The sequence below is a fragment of the Mustela nivalis genome (assembly GCF_964662115.1).
Source record: "Mustela nivalis genome assembly, chromosome: 11".
Taxonomy (NCBI): Eukaryota; Metazoa; Chordata; class Mammalia; order Carnivora; family Mustelidae; genus Mustela; species Mustela nivalis.
In genome coordinates, this window is record NC_139030.1 from 78,190,206 (window position 1) to 78,211,716 (window position 21,511).

The window sequence follows — 21,511 nt, forward strand, 5'->3', positions numbered from 1 at the left end:
AATATGTGGGAAATCATCGGAGGGCTTCTTCCACATTGTCTTGAAAACACTTTTTAAAAAGCGGTATGCAAAAAAAAAGGGGAGGGGGGCTGGGGTACTTGGGTGGTTGGTTCAGTCTGTTAAGGTTAAGTGTCTGACTGTTGGTTTTGGCTCTCAGGGTCTGGACATCCAGCTCTGCATAGGGCTACCCACTCAGCAGGGAGTCTGTTTGTCTGTCTGTCTCTCTCTCTCTCTCTCTGCCCCTCCCCCTTCTTGCTCTCTTTCTGTCTCTTAAAAAAAAAAAAGGCTATATGCTTTATGAGTTAACAGCAGGTGATAGAAAGGCTTGTGGAATAAATTTAACTTTTAAAAAAGGATATTCTTATGCTGATTTTTTTTAAAAGATTTTAATTATTTGAGAGAGAGAGAGAGCAAGACCTGCATAGGGAGGGGCAGAAAGAGGAGGAGAAGCAGGCTCCCCACTGTACAGGGAGCCCAACCCACAGGGCTCAACCCCAGGACCCTGAGATGGCGACCTGAGCCAAATGTACCCCCTAACTGACCAAGCCACGTAGGCGCCCCTCTTAAGATGACCTAACATAAAATAGATTAATAAATATCTGGCCTTTGGCCTGACTTTCACTTGGTCACTGTCTAGGGCCAACGCATCAAACATTCTGAGGCAACGGCAAGAAGCCCCTCCCGGCAGCAAACTCTGTTTGCAGTATGGCCCTGGTTTCCCGAATTATTTTAGCAAATTAACATTACTTTTTTCACTAGTGAAAATATTCATTTACACATCAAATTTCTGGCTGATTCTAAATGGTGGACATTAAATGTAGCTGAACATGAAAATTCCAAGCACACAAAATAGATGTGGCAGACAGGTGTGGGTGTGCCGAGGGGGACGCAGCCTTTCGAAGACTGTTGGGCATGGGTCTGAAAGAAAAGGTAGTGAAGAGGCAGCACCCCACAGAAATGATGAGAACGACGTCGGAAGAGTGTGTATACTTACGTTAATTAAGGATGGCACTCTGAATTCAGAAAACCCCTTGGTGTTCGTTGAAAAGAGTGCTTTTTCTCTCTTTCTAGTCCATTTTGACTTTCTTAGAAAAAACTCTCCTACGAAAGGGGTCCTAATTTGGAATCCATTTATAATTTGAAAGGATAAGAATTGGGTTTCCCACCTAGCTGCTCTGACTGATTGGCCCAGAGAATCCCCCTACGTGTGTCTGTTGCTTGGACTGGGGTGGGAGGAAGCAGAGGGAGCAGGTGGGAGGAAAGTGCGGGGCGCGTGGTGGTGACAGACTGAGACCCCCGTGGACATACACCACCCGCTCTTGCTCTCTGGGCAGTGCCCTTTAGTCTTTCTCCTCCAGCCACGTACCCCTTGTCATTTCAGACTTTGTAATACAGGAGGCTTGTGAGACTAGGGATAGTGGAGTGCAGTGCGGATAGTTGTCGTTTTAGGGAATCTTCTGGCAAGTTTCTCCAGTTCTGCCTCTTCCAGAAAGTGTCAGCCTCCACCTCCTTGGCTTTAAGCCGGAGAGATGGCACTAGGTTTTAAGCTGTGCTTGATGGGACTTACTGATGGAAGATCATCAAAATAAAAAAGCCCAGACCTCCTCAGCTCCCTCGTCAAAGTCGTTGGGAATCACCAACAAACCCACTGGGACTTACTTGCATCACAGTCTGAAAACCAATAGCTCAAAAATATCTTCTCACATGGAGCTCATTCTGTGATAAGAATATGAATAACAACACACTCCGTAATAGGCTTAGGCTAAGTAATAGCTCGGGAGAGCGCAGAGCTCTCGAAGCTGGCGACAGGATGCACGTACCATTAAAGTGAACACCTCCTCTCCATTCTGGATGTCCCACAGTTTGGCTGTTGTGTCCATACTCCCAGTGGCCACAAGTGTGCTTTGAGGATTGAAGGATAAACACACCTGAATTCCAGGGAATGGAAGAGATTTTAGAAAGATAAGAGTTTTGAATTGTTGATTTTGTATAGAAAAGCTTCAAGAGGCAACTGCCTTAGGTTCAGCCTAATTCTCTGCAGTGAGATACCAGGGTGGCCTCTGGGTGGCCTGTGTTCTGCAGGTTGAATCCTGTAGCACTGTCCTCTTGAGAAGAGGTCTCTTTGCTCTCCCATGTCACCTAGTTCAGGCACAGTCGCGACTTGTCACTTCCAGAGGACAGGAGAACAAGAATAAAAGAATGACAGTAAATCCATCTCCTTTGTGATTCATGCTCTCTGGCTCCCATCTTCCTTGTTGTTCACGTCACAGTCCTTCCCTTCCTGCTCCCTCACCAGTCAAGGTCTTTGGCTATCATCTCATGGTCTCAGTTCCAAGTCTTAGGTGGCCTTCATGGGAGCCATCATTCCAGTAGCCCAGACCCATGACCCTGGACTCCCTTCCATAATCCCTCCCATGGCCACACCCTGGACCTCAGAGTCACTTTTCCTAGAAGATTCACTACCTGGACATCCATCTCTCAGTACAATTTCCCAATGCTTCCACTTTCGTCCTTACCAAGCCTCCTCTGGCCTATCTCCGGTCTCACTGAGACCCCTGCCTTTTTCTGGCCCACCCCCCCGTTCAGCTGACAACCCTGGAAGCATCACTCCTTCCAGCGTCCTCAGAACCTTCACTCCTTGTCTTTCCCTGGCACCGTCCATGTCCCTAGGACTCCTGACAACTGTATCAAGCTGGCATTTCACCCAGTCCTTGGCTCTCCCTCACCCCTCAGCTTAAGAAAACCGCCTGGCAGGTGTTGCTTGTGTGTGCCTGCTCTCCGCAGCTGTGTCCTCAGCAGCATTTCCTCCTCACTTGAACGTGCCTCTGGCTCCATCCATTCTTCCTTTCCATACTTCTGCTCCCTGTCTGTCCTCATCCCTTCCCCACAGATAATGTGGCTTTCTACTACTTCCCTGAGAGAAAACTCACCCGTGGGGGGAACTTCCTCACCTAGTCCTCTCTTCCTTTCCCTCCACTGTCGGGATCCCTTCTCCCTTCTCCAACACCCTCCTCCCCGAATGCCTACCGGAGACACGCCCACTTATTTTTCCCTATGTCTATACTGGGTGCCTCCTAATGGCCCATAAATATGTTCGAGCTCTTTCCACATAAAAATAAATCCTCCCTTGACTCCATGTACCTCATTTTTAGCTTTTTTCCCCTTTCACAACCAAATTCCTTGGAAAAATAGTGTACCATCATCACCGCTTGCCTATCCCCCAATATTTCAACTGTGAGAACCACTCTGACTAAATGATCGGAAGGCTCTGCTGGTCACCCCCACTTAGGCTCCCTGATGCCTGCAGTGTTGACTCCTTTCCTCTCCATATTTTCTTCCTTCTTGACAACTTTGATGGCGTTCTGCTTTTTTTCTTTTACCTCCTATCTCTTTTTTGTATCTTTTGGAGAATTCTTCTCGTCCCCAGGTGCTCAAGGTGCCATCACACTTCACCCCCTACTCATCCTTTCCTTTTCAGAAATTGCAATTCTCAGCAGTTCCCATGGCCACCCTGATGCCTGTGACTCACACGCCCACGTCTCCTTCCCCGACCTCACGCTCAGTTCAACCCCAAAGGGCTTCTGTGAAGACATCGCATAGGCAGCTTGGATCAATCTAAGACATGCAAGTCATATGACCACAAACCTGCTTGTCCCTTTTATATAAATGGACAAGACGTTTTACATAAAATGCCCTGCCATTGTCTGAAGTTAAGGAATCACTCTGGAGCCCTTTCTCTCCTTCACGCCTCACATCTGCCTGACAAGCCCCTCCTACTCTTCCACTCCAGCCTCTCTCACACTTTCTTCACCTGCCTCACGATGGGCCTCCGCTGTCTCTGCTTGCACTGCAACAAGATGGCCAGCTAGCCCCTGCTTCTGTTCGTACATCATTCTGTCACACAAAGGGTCTTTCCAAAGAGTAAAAATGACCACGCTATCTCCCACCTAAAAAGTCTCAACAGCATGGCATTCTCCATAGGATAAAGTACAAATCCCTTAGCACAACATATGAATCACAATATAAAAATGACCACACTATCTCCCACCTAAAAAGTCTCAACAGCATGGCATTCTCCATAGGATAAAGTACAAATCCCTTAGCACAACATATGAATCAATACAACGGCCTTGCCAGCCTCCCCCACTTTGATCACGCTCACCATGTGATATGGCTTCGAATGCAGTGCACGTGCACCAAGACATGGTACCTTTAATCCAGGCAGCTGGGCAGCACCAGAGATCCTCAGCCAGCACTTCTGACCATGGCAGCAGGCAGCAACCTCCAACCCCCCATCCAGTGTGGTGCTCAGCCATATTGGCCTATTCTGTGTACGTCATTAGGTGGGGATGGTTGGCAAGTACTTCTCTGGCCACATGGAGTCATCTGAAGCTGAAAACACCCATCACTGTTGCAAACCCCCTCCGGGCATTGGCCAGTGCAGCTCTCACTGCCCAGAGAATGTGCTATCTACCTGCACATACTTTCCTTATCATCCCCACCATCAGAGTGTCCCCTTTGTGACCACACTAAACCCCCCACCAACTTCTAGCACACTACAATGCATCTCTAAACTTATTTATTGATGCCTCTACTCCCTCCAGTGAACCACAAAGTCCCTGCAGGACAGGAACCATGTGTGATTCTATTTGGTATGCCAAACACACAGGCCAGGGCTCGACACATAGTCAATAGGTAGTAAATAATTATTGGATTGATGTTGTTGACTGTCAAAAGTATCAAAGTCTTCCTTGGAACTATATATAAAGAAAACTTTTTCAGAATTCCAAGGGAGCATGAGAATGAGGATTATGTTTTTCTCATGAGTTTGGACATGTTACTTACTCTCTCTATGCCCTGGCATCTTCAACTGTAAAATGGGGAAATTTCTAGCTCTTAGGGTAGTGATGAGGTACAACTAAGCTAATATATATAAAGGACTTATACATTAGCACAAAACTGTCTTTTGTGCACACTGAGTGTCATTAACAGGTCGGTTATAATTTTGCACTATAGTATCCCCCAGTGTCTAGCAAAATATTAAACATAGCATGAGCCCTTATTGGATGAATACACCATGAATCCGAATGATAATTATAAATTTTACTCCTAAAATAAGCAGCCTGTTTATTTTTAAATGCTATCATTGTTCCCATAGGGTGCCAATTAACTCACTAATTGTTATAGGATGTAACCCAGAATTGGCCAAGGGCAAGGTCTTCCCAAAAGCAATAGCTATTTAGAGTAGCAAACTGTTTATGCAAATTTGAGTTCTAATGATATCCAGAAAACAACCAGGCTAAATATTTCACATGATATAAAAAAGTTACTTTAAAAACTATTCTAAGAATTTTATCAACACTCATTAAGTTGGTCCTTTAAAAGCAAGTCACTGAAAAAGAAAAAGTGAGGTTGGACATGGTATTCAAATGTAATTATCACTTTGCACATCTTCTTATTCAATGTAGGATATGGGTCTTTGACAACAACTGTAAGATATAAAAACTCAAATAGTTTACAAATTACTTTAATGCCTCCATATAAAATATATACAAACTGAAAATACCGGATATAATTGGAAAATTATTCATAAAGGTAGGACTATTCCTTGTATAATGGGTTACTAAAAAGAAATAAAAATGATGCATTGATGTAGGTCCATCAGTTGTAACAAATGTACAAGTTTGGTGCGGGTTGTTGATAATGGACATGTTTGGGGCAAGGCAGAGAATATATGGGAAACCACTATATCTTCCACTCTGTTTTGCTGTGAATCTAAAACTGCTCTAAAACATAAAGTCTATTAAAAAAAGAAAGAAAGGAAGGAAGGAAGGAAGGAAGGAAGGAAGGAAGGAAGGAAGGAAGGAAGGAAGGAAATGCAATAAAATAAATATACTCACTATTTCTGCTGTGTGACCCCTAAAGGTATGGTAACATTTTCCTGTTTCTACACTCCATAGCTTACAAGTCTTATCGAAGGACCCAGTGGCAATTTTGTCACTAAGATTAAAAAAAAAAAAAAATGGATTTTGAAAAAAAATTCAAGCACGTATATCATACACTGAATTAAGACAAGAGATATTAATACATGGGTTTATCTAGTCAGGAATTTACTTTGTTTTTAAAACAAAAAGTAATCTGGCATTTGTTTCAGTGGACAACAAAACTAAGGTCTAATTTTTCAATAGTATCAGTTTATATGTTTAATTTTAAGTATTTTACATTAAAATATTGCATTAAAAAGTAATAAATTTATGTTTGGGATTACAATAAGCTTTTAAAATAACAAAATGAATATGGTACAAAATTTAGTTTAGAAAATTCTTACCAAATGGAAATAAATAATGTATGAGTTGCAGGGACACAAAAAAATTCTATTAGCAGGTCTACTGACAAGGATAATGTTGAATTTAAAAGAAGAAGAATGAAAATACATAAATAATTTAATTTATACCATATGACTAGGTAAGGTTTTGAGAACTTAGTGTCTCCTTGGGAAAATAATGCTAATATTACTCTAACTGTAAGGTCTTTGAACAAGAAGGAGGGTCTAGAGAGGAAATATGGTGAAGACCAGTACCTTGCAAACAAGAGGCTTCCTGTGTATACCGGGGAGTAGGGTTACTATCAACATCCAACAGGTAAGAGTAGGTTGGCCTGTTTGGCTTTCATCATAGAACTAAATCTTTTCCTTTACCACTGACTCCTGTCTTTTATAGCAAGTCGTCCAAATGTTCATCCAACTGGGTCATCAATTACAATGCAGGTGCACCGTTCAAAAGTGTGAAATGTCTTAAGATCCAAAATACATATCCTAAAGCAAATTCTATGTGCTTGGCACAGTTGCAGAATTCATATTTTGTCCAAACTAACACCAACGCTCTGTATATCTCCTTTGCTCTTAGGCCACCCACATAGTGTTTCTGTGGTCTCTGATTCTAAAGAAAATGAAGGGGGTGCCTGGGTGGCTCATTGGGTTAAGCATCTGCCTTCACCCTGGTCGTGATCTCAGGGTCCTAGGATCAGCCCCACATTGGGTTCCCTGCTCAGCTGGGAGCCTGCTTCCCCCTCTCTCTCTGTCCCTGCCTCTCTGCCTACTTGTGATCTCTCTGTCAAATAAATAAATAGAAGCTTTAAAAAATAATAAAATAAAAAATAAAATAAATGAGGTCCTTTCTACCCATGCTCCAGGGACTTCTTTTTTTTTTTTTTTTTTTTTTTTCTGGAGAACACCCACCCAACCCACCTAGAGCTTCCTTACACTCAAGGCTGGTTGTCAACCGAAAGTCTGCACTGGCTCTCTCTCCATCCAGTCTAGGCATTCCTCATCAGCTGCGGTGTCCACCAACTTCTGCTCAGACACGCTGAGAGCCCTGTGTGCTCTTTTCCTGCTCCTTCTCTCCATTTCCTATCCCTCCTGCCCCTCAAACATATTGTCTCAAGTGCTGTTGTTTCTCAGTTAACTACTGTTTGGTCACACACTGCTCTCTACATCCATATGCCTCTACATGAGAAAAGATAATACTGATCACATATTCACATATTTTTTTAGAATTACTTTTTTGAATCAAAGCTTACTCCTGACCTAATGTATAGAACACATAAACACTAAACTGGCTGAAGTTCACCTCTCTGTCTCTCTCTCTCTTTCCTCTTTCCCTCCTCTCTCTCTCTCTCTCTCTCTTTCACACACACACACACACACACACACACACACACACTCCCTCTCATTCTTTGGTGGTTATTTAGGACTCATTCTGTTGAAACCCCAATGCCCCAAAATTCCCTGGAAAATGCTGCTTTAATCCATACATAAATATTGAATTATGTAACTGGACAAGAAAGTTTTCATCAGGGGGTCTTGGTAGAATCCAATAAAAGGGCCAAAAAGTGAAGGGTTCCTGACCTCTCTATACCCCCAAAAACTTTGTTCTCAGATAGGCATGCAAAAATATCGTATCTTCTAAGTAGACTTTATGTGATATGGTAATATACTATAGAGACTATACTTTTAAAGTGCTTTAAAGAACATTGCAATTAAAATAGAAATTATACTAGAAGTAAAACATGATCATTTATAATTTCAATAAAATCTTTCTCTCCACAGGTTGGTGAAATAAGATATTATAAAAATTATCATTCCCTACATTGTAAAACTGCATCACATTATAGTTAAGTTTTTGGTAATGCAATTGGAATATTGAATCATTTTAATGTACCAATTAAGTTTGACTGTGCCATCACAATTAATGTTTTAAAAGTGTGTTACATTTTAAAGAGATGTAATGACATTAGCAACCTACATATCAAGTGTTTAATATTTATGGTATAAAATTTTGACTCTAAGTGCATCAAATTTTTATAAAACTCCCTTTTATAATTGCCCTTGCCACTATCTTACACTGTTTTCATCGTCTCTTGAATCTACCACTTTATCTGCCTCCAACCAATCTCCTTGCCTCCTGTTTCTTCCCAGTCCAAACCCTCTGACCCCTTGTCTCTGCCATAAGAGCCCTCCTGAATAGCACTTTCATTGAGTGCCTCCTTTGTTCACAAAGCTTTCATCACAACTCCGTCCTCCAGAGCAGAGTCCGAACTACACAGAACACTATGATCTTGACTTTTGTTTCTCACCAGGAAATGTCCACTAGAGAGCCGGGGGCTCTGGGCGAGCCAGACGGAGTCCTACCTAATCTCCGGAGCTGCAAGGTGCCCTCACGCAGGATGTCCTCCCCTTTCCTTCTGTCTCCCACTTTCCATGCTTCTGCTTGAGCCTCACATCATCTTGAAAACCTCTACCAGGAGAAATCACATGGATCTTTCTCCTCTTAACTTTTAAACCATTTGCTGTTTTTTTTTTCTAGTCATCATAATACCTATATTTATTGAAACAGCATGGTGAGTGAAAAAAGTTGGGGAGTCATCAAGAAAAAGACACACATTAAAATTTTCTTGCTCAAATATGCAAGGCCAAGGCCTTTTCTTTGGCTAACTAGAGCTCATTAAGTGTCTTTCAGAAATCATATCCAACCTCTACCACTTCCAATTATTTTCTTAAAAATGGGATGAGAATGTAAACATACTTGCAGAACAATCTGAATGCAAAGGTTTTCTAAATGTTTCAATGTGCTTTCTAATTTTTGCATTGATATCATCAACAACTTCATTCAGTAGTATTTTTTTCCAAGATTTGCCTTATCTATGTTTTCACAAAAAAAGCTTTATTTTCATAGTCATATTTCATTAGTTAAAGCAATGCTCAAATAAATACCATAGTTATAACTGAAAGCACAGCCAACATAAGCTGACTGATGGGCAAACACAACTAACTCTTGGTAGGTTGCCTAACCAGTGGGACAAGAAGCTGGGCATACCAGTGGGTGGCGCAGTTGTTGCAAGCATGCAGGGAGCAGAAGGCGAGCTAGAGAACTAAGTTAATCTGTTCAATCAGGTAACTAGAGGTTGGTTGGAAATGCAATTATATTTTGTACTGTTATGTATCATGTTACTGTACACATTTTTTCCCTGGTAAAGATGGTAAGTTAACTTTTAAACAAGGTAAACTGTGCTATGTGGGTATGTCAGAGTCTCTAGATGCCATTGCTATAACCATCCATAGGAACTGCCTGTCAGAGAACTCTGAAGGGAAGAGACTGAGCTCTGCGTGAACTTGGACTCTCGCTCTTCTGTTTACTATGTGATCCTGGGAAGGGTACTTGAACTTTATATACTTTATATGAGAACGGTAATACTTGTCCCAAAACCCCTTTAAGCCCTGGAGAAGATATTTAGAAGGCTTTCAATGCACACATAAGGCATTTGGCAAATTTAATTCTCTTTTTCCACGTAGGGGGAGAAGAACAAACAAATTAATGGATTAAAAAGGCATAAGTGAATGAGTGAATGTCTCTGTACCCGTATGGATTGTTGAATGCTATGGCGTAGACTACATTCCTATGGCCCTCCAGGGTGTGAAGTTCCTCTCCAGATGCAGTGTCCCAGACTTTACATGTCCGATCATAGCTTCCTGTGATAAAGCTAAGACAAGGAATATAAATGAATCACAAAGTGACAATAGCAGGGTGTTTATCCTTATTTTTTTTAACCTGCAATATTGTAAGCCCATTTATCTTGGTTTTTACAATGGAAATTGTGGATGCAGAACAGGTGAATTGGGAACAATATCTAAATCCTTTGATTATAAACTTTCTGATTATCCCTAACTCAAAAAGGAGTCACTAAATAAAATAAAGAATAATCGTGCCAGGGGTGCCTGGGTGGCTCAGTCAGTTAAGCCTCTGCCTTCGGTTCAGGTCATGATCCCAGTGTTCTGGGGTTCAGCTCTGCATAAGGCTCTCTGCTCAGCAGGGAGCCTGCTTCTCCCTCTCCCACTCACTCTGCTTGTGTTCCCTTTCACTGTCTCTCTCTGTGTGTCAAATAAATAAATAAAATCTTTAAAAAGAAGAATAATCATTCTTATAAATAATTAATAACTAGAGCATTAATCATAATGTTTTCTGAAATTCTAACATATTTCAATAAACAGCATCATTCTTCCCATCGGTCCCACCATAAAATGGTCCCACCATCTTTGATTCCTTTAATTCCCTCACATCCCACGCACAATCTATTAATAAATCCTGTTAGTCCAATCTCAAAATACATCCCTAGTGTGGCGCCTTCTCACCAGGCTCCATTGCCTCCATCTCTTGCCTCCACAAATGAAGCCATCTTCTAATGGGTCTTGGCTGGTACTTGGTCCTTACAAGTCTGTTTTCCACACTGAAACTGGAGTTTTGTTTTGGGCTTTTTTTTTTTTTTTTTTCTAACCTTCCTTAGATGGCTTCCTAGCAATCTAGAGGAAAATCCAAATTCTGCTTATCCCCATAAGGCCCGCAGTACTGGCCATCCCTGGGACTTCAACTTTGCCCCAAAGCACACCCTGAGCTGCCATGTTGGCTTTTTTGCTTGTCTCTGAAGAACTCATTTTTGTTTTTCCTTTTTTACACATGCTAGTTCCACCCATCTGGTTTACTGCTGTAAGACCCCACGACCTGGAACATGACTGACACACTAATAAGTGTTCAATGAACATTTGCTTAAGATTTGCAATCTTCTTACATGACTATCCTACTATAGGAAGAATTAGCATGTTGCCCTCTCAAATTTTAAAGTAAAATAATAGTATCTCACTTATTCCTTAAATATTCCATTAGGAAATATACTTCCCCAACACAGAGACACAGAAAAAAAAATTCACAAAATTAGAAAGCCAGTCTCTACGCCAAATGATTAAGATAAAAGTTGAACACAAATCCTGACATTGAAACTCAAATAAATGAAAGGGCTGACAAAACAGTGTATGATTCCTTTCTAGGCATCTCCTCATAGCTTCTTCAGGGATGTAAATTAGTACGTTCGTGATGGAAGACAGAATGGTGGTTCCAAAAATAATTAAAAAAATAGAACTACCATATGATCCAGCAATCTCTCTTCTGGATGCATATCCAAAAAATGAAATCAGAATCTCATCGAGCTATCTGCATCCTCATGTTCTTTGCAGCATTGTTCACAGTAGCGAAGATATGGAAACAACATAAATGTCCATCAAGAAATGAATGGAATATTATTCAGCCATGAGAAAGAAGGAAATGCTGCCATTTACTACAACATGGATGAACTTAGAGGACATTATGCTAAATAAAATAAGCCAGACACAGAAAGACAAATATTGTCTGATCTCACTTATATGTGGAATTAAAAAAAAAAAAAAAGTCAAATTCATAGAAGCATAGATAGAACAGTAGTCACCAGGGGCGGTGAGTGGGAGAAATGGAGACGCATTGGTCAAAGCATATAACATTGCAGTTCTGTGTGATGAATAAGGCTAGAGATGCAATGCACAGGCATAAAGACTGTAGTTAATAATATAGGATTGAATACTGGAAAGATGCTAAAAGAATACATTTCAAGTCCTTCCTTCACACACACAAAAAAGTGGTAATTGTGAGGAGATAATGTTAATTAACTCAACTGTAACAATTACTTTACTCTGTATATATGTATGTCAAATTATGTCACCTTAACTATCTACAAGGTTAATTTAAAAAAAGGAATTTCTATTCCTTGGCTGTTAAAAATTAGAAATAAAGACTAGAAATGGAAATATAGAAATAAAGAGGTGGCACACAGAGGATTCTCAGGGCAGAGAAACTGCTCTGTGTGATGTCTTAATGGGGGATCCCTGTCGTTACACATCCATCAACCCCTAGAATGGACGAAAGCCAGAGTGACCCCTAATGCAAACTATGAGCTTTGGGTGATAATGATGAGTTTGTCAATGTAGGGCCGGCAAAGAGGGAATCTGAGGGTGTTTGGGGGCCAGGTGTACATGGCAAATCTCTGTACCTTTTGCTCAATTTTGCTATAAACCTAAAAACCGCTATAAATCGTATTCTAATAATTTCTTTAATAAATTTTTTTCATTCAAAAATTTTAAAGTTTTAGAGGCACCTGGGTGGCTCAGTTGGTTAACCATCATCTGCCTGCAACTCAAGTAATGATCCGGGGGCCTGGAACTGATCCCTACATCAGGCTTCTCACTCCGGGGAGAGTCTGCTTATCCTTCTCCTTCTGCCCTCCCCTCCCCCACTCTGCTCATGCTCTCTCTCTTGCTGTCTCCCAAATAAATAAATAAAATAGTCAAATAAACTAAAATTTTTACATTTTAAATAAATAAATTTGAGAAACTTACCATGAGCCTGATTTATTAAGTGCAACATTAGTCAATGGCAGTATATGTGCTCTGAGAACCTTCAATGAAAGAAATCACAATTTGTTTTAAAATGAAAAAAATTAAGTTTAACTCATTAATTTTAACTTCAAACTAATGAAGACATTCAAGTTTGTCTTAATTATAAATAAATGGACAATAGTCACTATCTGAACAAATATGAAAAAAATACATTGTGTCTTCTACCATTAAGACCATTAAGACATTTGATAGTTAAAAATAATTCCCAAAACATAATTAAATCTGTGTTTTCCATAAATTTGATTTTAAGATAAATTACTGATATTAAATAATATATCAAAAAGCACTAATTTATAATATTTTCTTTTAAATACTACACATGGGGGCCCTGGTGGCTCAGTGGTTAAGCCTCTGCCTTAGGCTCAGGTCATGGACCCAGGGTCTGGGAGTCCTGGGATCAAGCCCCGGATTGGGCTCCCTGCTCAGCGAGAAACTTGCTTCTCTCTCTCCCACTCCCCCTGATTGTGTTTCCTCTCTCTCTATGTCCCTTTCTGCCAACCAAATAAATAAAATCTTTAAAAAAAAGAAAATAAGTAAATAAATACTGCACATGGTTTTGTAAATATGCATGAATAGTATACAGAGGAAATATACCAAATATGTTTTAAATATAGACTTTACAATTTGTTATTACTTTTGGACTCCTAAACTTTCCTAGAGTCAAGATATGTATTATTTTATTTATCTTTCAATTTCCACATTGTCAAGCACAGGGTGGATGCTTAATATTTATTGAATGAACATACATAAATTGGATAGTGTGTTTAAAGATAAAGTGATTGCCAAGGCTGGGCCAGACCCAGTTATTTCTACTGCAGGAGTATAATTATTAATACTGTCCCCTTTCCCTATCAAAAATATTCCCTTTGGAGGATAAATTACAAGGGCTTGTGAGTTATAGAGCTCATATTTGGAGTTAAACAGTGCCACCTCCTGGAACAAAGCAGTATCATACGAATAATTTCTTAATCATTCAATAAGACAGTGAAGGGATGCCTACAAAAGATTGAATATTTTCTTTCAGATAGGATATGTTAGTTATCTAAATAATAATTAAATTTTCTTATAGTTTTATTTAAATCATAAAAATAAAATCAGTGTAATATGAAGCAATACTAGAATAAACTATTAAATATTGTTAAATAAATAAGAAAAACTAAAAATGTCCTGAATAATTGACTATAATTGTGATATTTTTACTTTAACCAGTATAAGCTGATTAGAAAAAAAAAATAGGTACATTTGCACTGCATTTAAATTATTATAGAAGTAATATCAATAAATAATTTACTGAAATACAGTTTAGTTCACATGGAAGCAGAAAATATTAAGTTATTGATGTACTGTGAAATACAACTTCTTGGTATTAGTCCAACTGGAAAAAAATCTAATTCTTCAATAGCTTAAGACAACCTTAATGGTCATCGTTTAAGCTTAACACTGTAAAGAACAGCCAAACTTACTAAAAAATCTTTCTTTAACTTCTCAAGAAATAAACGTTAGAATTTCATTCAGTCAGTCAATAAACAAACATCTGTTGAGACTTATTCTTAGCAAATATATGTAAGGCACAGAGGGAAAGAGAAAATATAACCTGTATTTTGTCTCAAATTGGTAGGATACCAACTAATTCATTGAAGTTCTTCTATTTAGTTTTTTAAAACACTCATTACCTTAAAAAGATAAAATTTGTGGTTGCTGTGCTGTCTGAGTTTATCTTGTAACCTCTGTATTAAAAGCTTTACTTGATCTGATCGTGAAGCTGTGATTAGAGGCTCTGCTTTTTGTATTTCTTCTACTAAGGCATTGACATCAGTGCTGAAATTCACACAAAAAAAAAGAGTTACTTTTTTTCTATGCCAAAATTTGCATAGACATGCATTGCAGGAAGAATTGCATTGTGTTATGAAGCACATCTACAGAATGTCAAAACACCATAGCTTTACTAGGAGATTTTGGGGGTGGGGGATACAAATCAGTAAAATCAAGCCTGCAGAAAAGTAGCTCAGGTTCTTCAGAATGCACCGTCATGAACCTCGTCTTCTCCTGTGGAAATTGTGCAAGAATTATTATTTGCTCATCTGAGAAGCCCAAGTGCATATAGGTTCTGCACATGAGCTCTTTATTTTCTTCCTGTTTTGGTTGTTTTTTGTTTTTTGTTTTTTGTTTTTTGTTTTTGTCTCTTTAATGAACCCGTACAGAATGTTCCTGGTACCACTCTATTTTGTACCTTATATATGCTCTCTTGTTTAAACAACCCCCTGATTTAATGCTTTTATCATAATTACTTCAGGGATGAAGAAACTGAGGTTTGGAAAGGTTAAGTTTTAAATATTTTTTAAGGAAAGAGAAAAATGGACATTCAAAGAACGATGATGATTAATATTTCATATGGACTATAGCATCGTTCTCAAAAAAAAAAAAAAAGCTGCTCTGAGAAGTATGAATTCAACTTTCCCCCAATATTCAAATAACCTATGGCAATGCTGATTAATTTTGCTAGTCTGGAATAATTGTTCAAGACAAAGAATAATGTCTATAAACCACAAAGGCAACCAAAATAGGTCATTTTGGCTCCTTATGCCAAATTCTGCTTCATCAGCTGTCTGTCGCAAATGTCACTTCTCAATAACCCACCTACCTCTCCTACCTCTCTCTCAGCAGCTGGTTCTCAGAAATGCAAACTCAGATAAGCAAGCCTCTCCTCTTCATAAATAAACAGTTCCTGAGCTCCCGTCCACGTAAGGGACTGAGCTGGAAGACTAGTCATCCCACTAACATTTATCCTACTATTGCTTAGGCCCTGGGAGGGTAAAAGACACAGTCCCTGCTCTCAAGAAATACAATGTATCAGAATCAGAATGAATATTTAGATCAGAAATGAATCAGAGGCAGTTTATAATGATGACTTTGATAAATTCTAGAGAGTCAGTTGTCCAAGGGCTTATAGTTTCCTAAGAATTAAGATGATAATGCCTCTTAGAAAGGTTTCCAACCATTGTTTTAAATCAAAACAGATTTCCCAGCAAGATCTAAATTCACCAGATATTCACCAGATTTACAGATATTTAATCTGTACATCCCAAGCCTGTGGAATTCTAATTGTTCCTTTCCAATATAGTAACTCCAGAATGTCCCCTATTGTGCAAATATTTTTATGTGCAGAATTCTTCTAAATTCTTGAGCAGAACCAGAAGTAATATCCATACACTTTTTTTTTTTAACTTGGCATTTATATACTACAAAGCATGACTACTGCATCCTAAGGACCTATACCTTTTTAAATATAAAATCTGTATTTTTCTGCCTCTCTAGCTGAAAGCTATTCTCTCATATAAACATTAATCTGTGCCACTCACATAATGTCTCACTCAGTACAAGTTGTTTCTCAAACTGGAAAACACATTCACCGGGGTCAGGATTAAGACTTTTTATAGCTTCTTATTGACCCTAACCTAGAGGTTTGCATGTAGAAGATGCAGATAACCTCATTACAGACTCAATTAATGAATGTTTAACAAAGGAACTTTCTACACGCTGGCATAATCAGTAACATGTGCCAGTTACAAAAATAACTGACAATCCTGACTTGATCTTAGACCTTGTCTTCCCTGAAAATAGATAAAACAATGACTTCCATATGAAATTCAATGGCATTATCTTTGCCACTATTTATTCTTTGGTTAAACAACAAACGATTGAATACCTTCTTTGTGTAGTCACTTGGAACAAGAAGAGGACTCAAGGTAAACCATCACCACCCGAGCCACTCCCTGTCCTCACCCTCAGACAAGCTCCAGACCTCTCTAGTGGCCACAGTTCTGGGAAGCCATGTTGTTTGGGCTCATTTCAAAACTCGAGAGCAGCTCATCTACTATTTAACTACAGTTATGTGAGAGGTCCCTTGGCTCTCGGTTTCTGTTCCCCTCCCCGATAATCATGACAAAGGAGGAGGACAGTCACAATGGGAAATCCCTTATTTCTCTGGGTCAACAACTCTGAAACAGGTATCATGGTATTTTTGTTCTATTTGCAAATTTTCTCCCACTCAAACTATCTTTACTTTATCTGAACATGGGTTTCTGTAGGATAATCACTAATCTGATTCTGTTTCTCAAAGTGGAGTTTTGCCTAGAATTGATTTCTTTATTTTTTCTTTTCTTTCTCTCTCTCTTCTTTTCCTCTCTCTCTCTTTCTTTCTTTCTCTCTCTCTTTTTTTTTTAGTTTTGCATAGGATTTCCTAAAGAGGATGAATTCTGGGCAGTATGATCTCATAAGAGGATTTCCTAATTCTGCCCCATGACAATTAATGAAGAGGACGGAATGCAATCAGTCCTGTGAACTGTTTATCTACCAGCAAAGTAACAGGCTCCATTGTCTTCTTAATATTCTAATAACCAGTATTCCTCACAAATGTTAAGATCATCAAAAAGAAGGGAAGTCTGAGAGATCATTCACCAAGAGGAGCCTGGGGAGACTTGACAATGAAATGAAATGTGGTATTTTGGAAAAGAAAGAGATAATAGAAAAAAATAAAATAAAACAAGGAAAATTGAATAAGATATGGTCTTTAGTTAGCAAGAATGTTTCAGTACTGATTCACTAGTTAAGACCAATGTACCACACGAATGCATGATGTTAATAATAAAAGATTCAGGGCATGGGGTATGTGGGAACTCCTGTCTTCCCAGTTTTCTAAAACTATTCTAAACTAAGAGATTAAAAACAATAAAAACAGGTCTATTTAAGGTGAAGAAAAGGGCAGACTGACTACCCTTTTCCCACCCCCTCCCCACCCAGCAAGTCATTTAAGCAGACCTCACTGAAGCAAGCAGGAATTAATACAGCACCACTAGAACATTGTTCTAGCAATCTAAGTTCATGCAGCTCATCCACACATCATCCTGGGTCAGCATTTTCCAGTAAAAAAAAAATCTGGATATGAAACCCAGGTTGCACTGAGTAGCTAGTTTACCTGGAACTGAGGTTGAGCAAATCTATGGATTTGGTCCTCAATTCTCCACCCTTTTCATATTCCAACATAATTCCTATAAAAATAAACAAACATGTTATAAACCACTTAGGATGACAACAATGTCAAAAATTAATGTACTTTGCCATAATTTTTTTGTTTTTTTAATTTTTAGAATTTCTCTGCATAAAACATGTGCAGTGATGTCTGATTCTAAAACAAGATAGTGTGAACTCACTTTTTCCTAGTGCTTCCTCTAAATACAGCTACACACCCTTGAAATTACTCAACAAGCAATGTTAAAATAATTGAAGGTTGGATAGAGGGTAGACTGGCTAGAGGTCTCAGGACTTGAGCAATGACAGTGTGATGAGTTTCCTGGATTTTCTGTTTATCTCCTATATACCTATATACCCCCAAACTGGAAACCAGAGCAACTTGCTGCCTGGAACCACCAAAAAGCATAGACAACAAAAACCAAGTAATAGCAAAGTTTGCTCTCTGTGGCCAAAGGACCAGACAAAGGGAAGTCAGACAAAGAACTAATGGGGAACCCTAAACACTGCTCCATAACTGGGGATCCTTAGGCAGTTTAATCCCCCAGTGGAAAGAAATCCTGTCCCAGTCCCCCTGCAAAGCTGGGCCCCAGCAGTAATCTGATCTGCCTGCAGTAGCCTGGCCACAAAGACCCAGGCCCCCTTAACATCCTCAGCGGGGGCCCCAGGGGGCTATCCAATCTGTCTAGCAGCCACTGGGAAGTCCCAGGATCACTCAAAACCCATTTCACAACCAAGTCATTGTTGGGCAGCCATATCCACCCTTAGAAGGGACAACAATGAAGTCCTGAGATATACTGGACCCCACTCTACAACCAAGTACCGAAATGGTCTCTTCCTGCCTTTCAACCAATGGTGTCACCAGGACTAGAGTCTTGTCCCCCACACTGTCCTGGAAGGTTATTCAGTGAGAGCAGGCATATTGGGAAGTACCTTCTACCCTGCAGGTGGCACCAGCTAGAACCGGAGACCTTGCAGCACCAGAAAAATGAAGCAGACCAGAATAACATTGCAAGGGCTCATAAACTTAAGCTGCCATTGGAACTGAAGCCCACAAGCTAGACAGAACCTCTATGCTAAATCTAAACATGGTGACAGGCCTGTCAAAGTAGATTCAGATAGGATCAAGAGTCTCCTAATGTAAGAACCAAAATGTCCAGGATACAATAAACAGGAAAAGACAATCACTAGACCCCAATACCCAGGATATAATTTAAAAAAACACCCATCACACCAAGAACCAGAGAAAGATGATCGACAAACACAAATAATCTTATGCTGGGATTATTTGACTACCTCCTTAAAGGAGATGTCGAAAACACTTAAAAACAACCACTTACATGATGCAACATGGAGGCTTAAGTGGGTAGGAGAAGAATAAATGAAACAAGATGGGATTGGGAGGGAGACAAACCATAAGTGACTCTTAATCTCACAAAACAAACTGAGGGTTGCTGGGGGGAGGGGGTTTGGGAGAAGGGGGTGGGATTATGGACATTGGGGAGGGTATGTGCTTTGGTGAGTGCTGTGAAGTGTGTAAACCTGGTGATTCACAGACCTGTACCCCTGGGGAGAAAAATATATGTTTATAAAAAATAAAAAGTTAAAAGTTCAAAAAAAAAAAAAAAAAAAAAAAAAAAAACAACCACTTACAAATTCGTGTGAAACAAATGAAAAAATAAAATAATCCCAGGTAAATAAAAGTTTTTTTAAACAAACTAAATGAGAATTATAGAATGAGAAAGTTCAATGGGCAAAATGAAAAACTTGTTAAATAAGTTCAGTAGGAGAATGAAGATGACAAAGGATAGAATCAGTGAACTTGAAGACAGATCAATAGAATAATATTCATTCTGAACAACAGAGAGATAATTTACTAGGAGAAAAAAAATAAAAGGAGTCTCTTACCCACTTTACTGTACTACCTCTATAAATATGGGCCAATGGATCTCAAAAGTTTTGGCCTTAGGACCACTTTATACTCTTTAAATTATTGAGGACACCAAAGAGTTTTTGTTTTTGTAATATTTTTCATATTAAAATTGAGAAATTTTTAAATTATTTATTAAACTGCTTTAAAATAATAATAAAGTCATAGTATGCTAATGTACATAACAGTTTATAAAATAAGAAGAGTAGCATCATTTTACACTTTAGCACGTATCTTTAATATCTGGCTTATTGAAAGACAGTTGGATTCTCATCTCTGCTTCTGCATTCAAGTGGTTCCTACACAGTTTCAGATGAAGTATAGGGGAAAAAATCTGGTCATGCACAGATATGTAGTTGGAAAACAAGAAATTATTTTAATTGCATTTCCAGGTAATTGTAGATAATCTTCCTTAATACTGCATTAAAACTCAATAACTAGTAATTCTTAAAGATTTGTTGCAATATAGAATCTGAAACCACATCAATTAATCCTTCGTATTCTGTTATATTAAAATCCATTGGTCTATCTCACACTTTCAAAGGATCTTTTATTCATGTATGATTTATCTGATCAGATATCTGAAAAATATTCAGATCATGCATCAGACATCTGAAAAATATTTGTTTACTGAGTTATACACATCTTCTAAATGTTGACATATATCATCACACAATATCCCCCCAAAAAATCACATTTGTTAATATCACTACCAATATCTATTATCAGAAAACTCTTTCAGGGTCAGTATGCTGCCCAACTCATGGTGGTAGATCCAAGTTTTCTGAAATTCTCATTTTTGCCTGAAGGCTCAAATTTTATCACTGGCAAGAAATACTGACAGTTTGCCTTCAAAGTTCCTGGCTCACTTTGCTCATTTGCAAACAAAATGTCTTCCAAATGTCCAAGTCTGAAAGCTGCATTTGTTTTTCAGTCTTTCAAGTACAACTGGTGTTCCATGAAGAAAATGGCTGGTTCATCTCTCATTCACATGACCATACAAGTGTTTTCCTCAAAACAACTATCAAACATCTCTGTGCAGCAGAAGTACTTAATGAGAACTTCCTATTTCATCAGGCAGAATGCAAGTACTCCCAGGTCAGTATTTGACTATGTTATTAAGTTCTACCACTTCATCAAGGGCTTTCCTAAGTGAAACTGAGAGGGTTTTTGTCCTATCACCAGTATGAAAGTTTGTTGCCACCTCCTGACGTGGAGTTAAATTTTCAAAGATTTCACTTCCCAGTGCTTTTGTAACCAGTAATGCAAATGTCAACATCGTGTAAAATCCAAGTGGTATCTTGTTACTATGGAAAGAGGTTTGGCCTTGAAGCCCCACTGAAAAGGCACAAGAGCCCCAAGGGTCCTCCTACAATGTGAGAATCGCTCCCCTAAGATCATATATTTGATATAACAGATGTAATTCCAGAAGCATTTTAGACCAATAGAAAGTAGGAAATTGCATCAAAAATATATTTATGTTCTAGAGCACTGAACCACTGAGATAGAATGAGGTGGAGTTGAAAAGGCATGTACGTGGCATCAAACAGATCCAGGTTTGAGTTCCAGCTCAAGTCCCTACTTATTTCATGATACTAGTAATCTCTTTATACCTTAGTCTTCTCATTTATAGATAATGCTTTCATTTTTCTGGTTGAAATTAAATAATATGTACATAAAGCCCCTGGCATCTAGAAACTTATTAAGTATTTCTTATTATCTGGTGAATAATCAAACAC

At 38.9% G+C, this 21,511-nt stretch overlaps 1 protein-coding gene across 6 annotated transcripts in view; it reads right to left on the reverse strand.

Annotated features, from left to right (window-relative positions):
• The window catches only part of DAW1 (dynein assembly factor with WD repeats 1), a 129,120-nt gene that overhangs the window by 100,263 nt on the left and 7,346 nt on the right, over positions 1 to 21,511 (reverse strand). For 5 of the 6 annotated variants that reach the window (XM_082689978.1, XM_082689975.1, XM_082689976.1 and 2 more), the window contains exons 2-7: positions 17,790 to 17,862; positions 14,488 to 14,632; positions 12,755 to 12,813; positions 9,916 to 10,038; positions 5,901 to 6,000; positions 1,821 to 1,928 (exon numbers count right to left, since the gene is read on the reverse strand). In XM_082689978.1, the coding sequence (XP_082546104.1) occupies positions 1,821 to 1,928; positions 5,901 to 6,000; positions 9,916 to 10,038; positions 12,755 to 12,813; positions 14,488 to 14,632; positions 17,790 to 17,862 (608 nt within the window). The remainder of the gene's footprint in view (positions 1 to 1,820; positions 1,929 to 5,900; positions 6,001 to 9,915; positions 10,039 to 12,754; positions 12,814 to 14,487; positions 14,633 to 17,789; positions 17,863 to 21,511) is intronic. The other variant, XM_082689977.1, reaches the window with a different exon arrangement.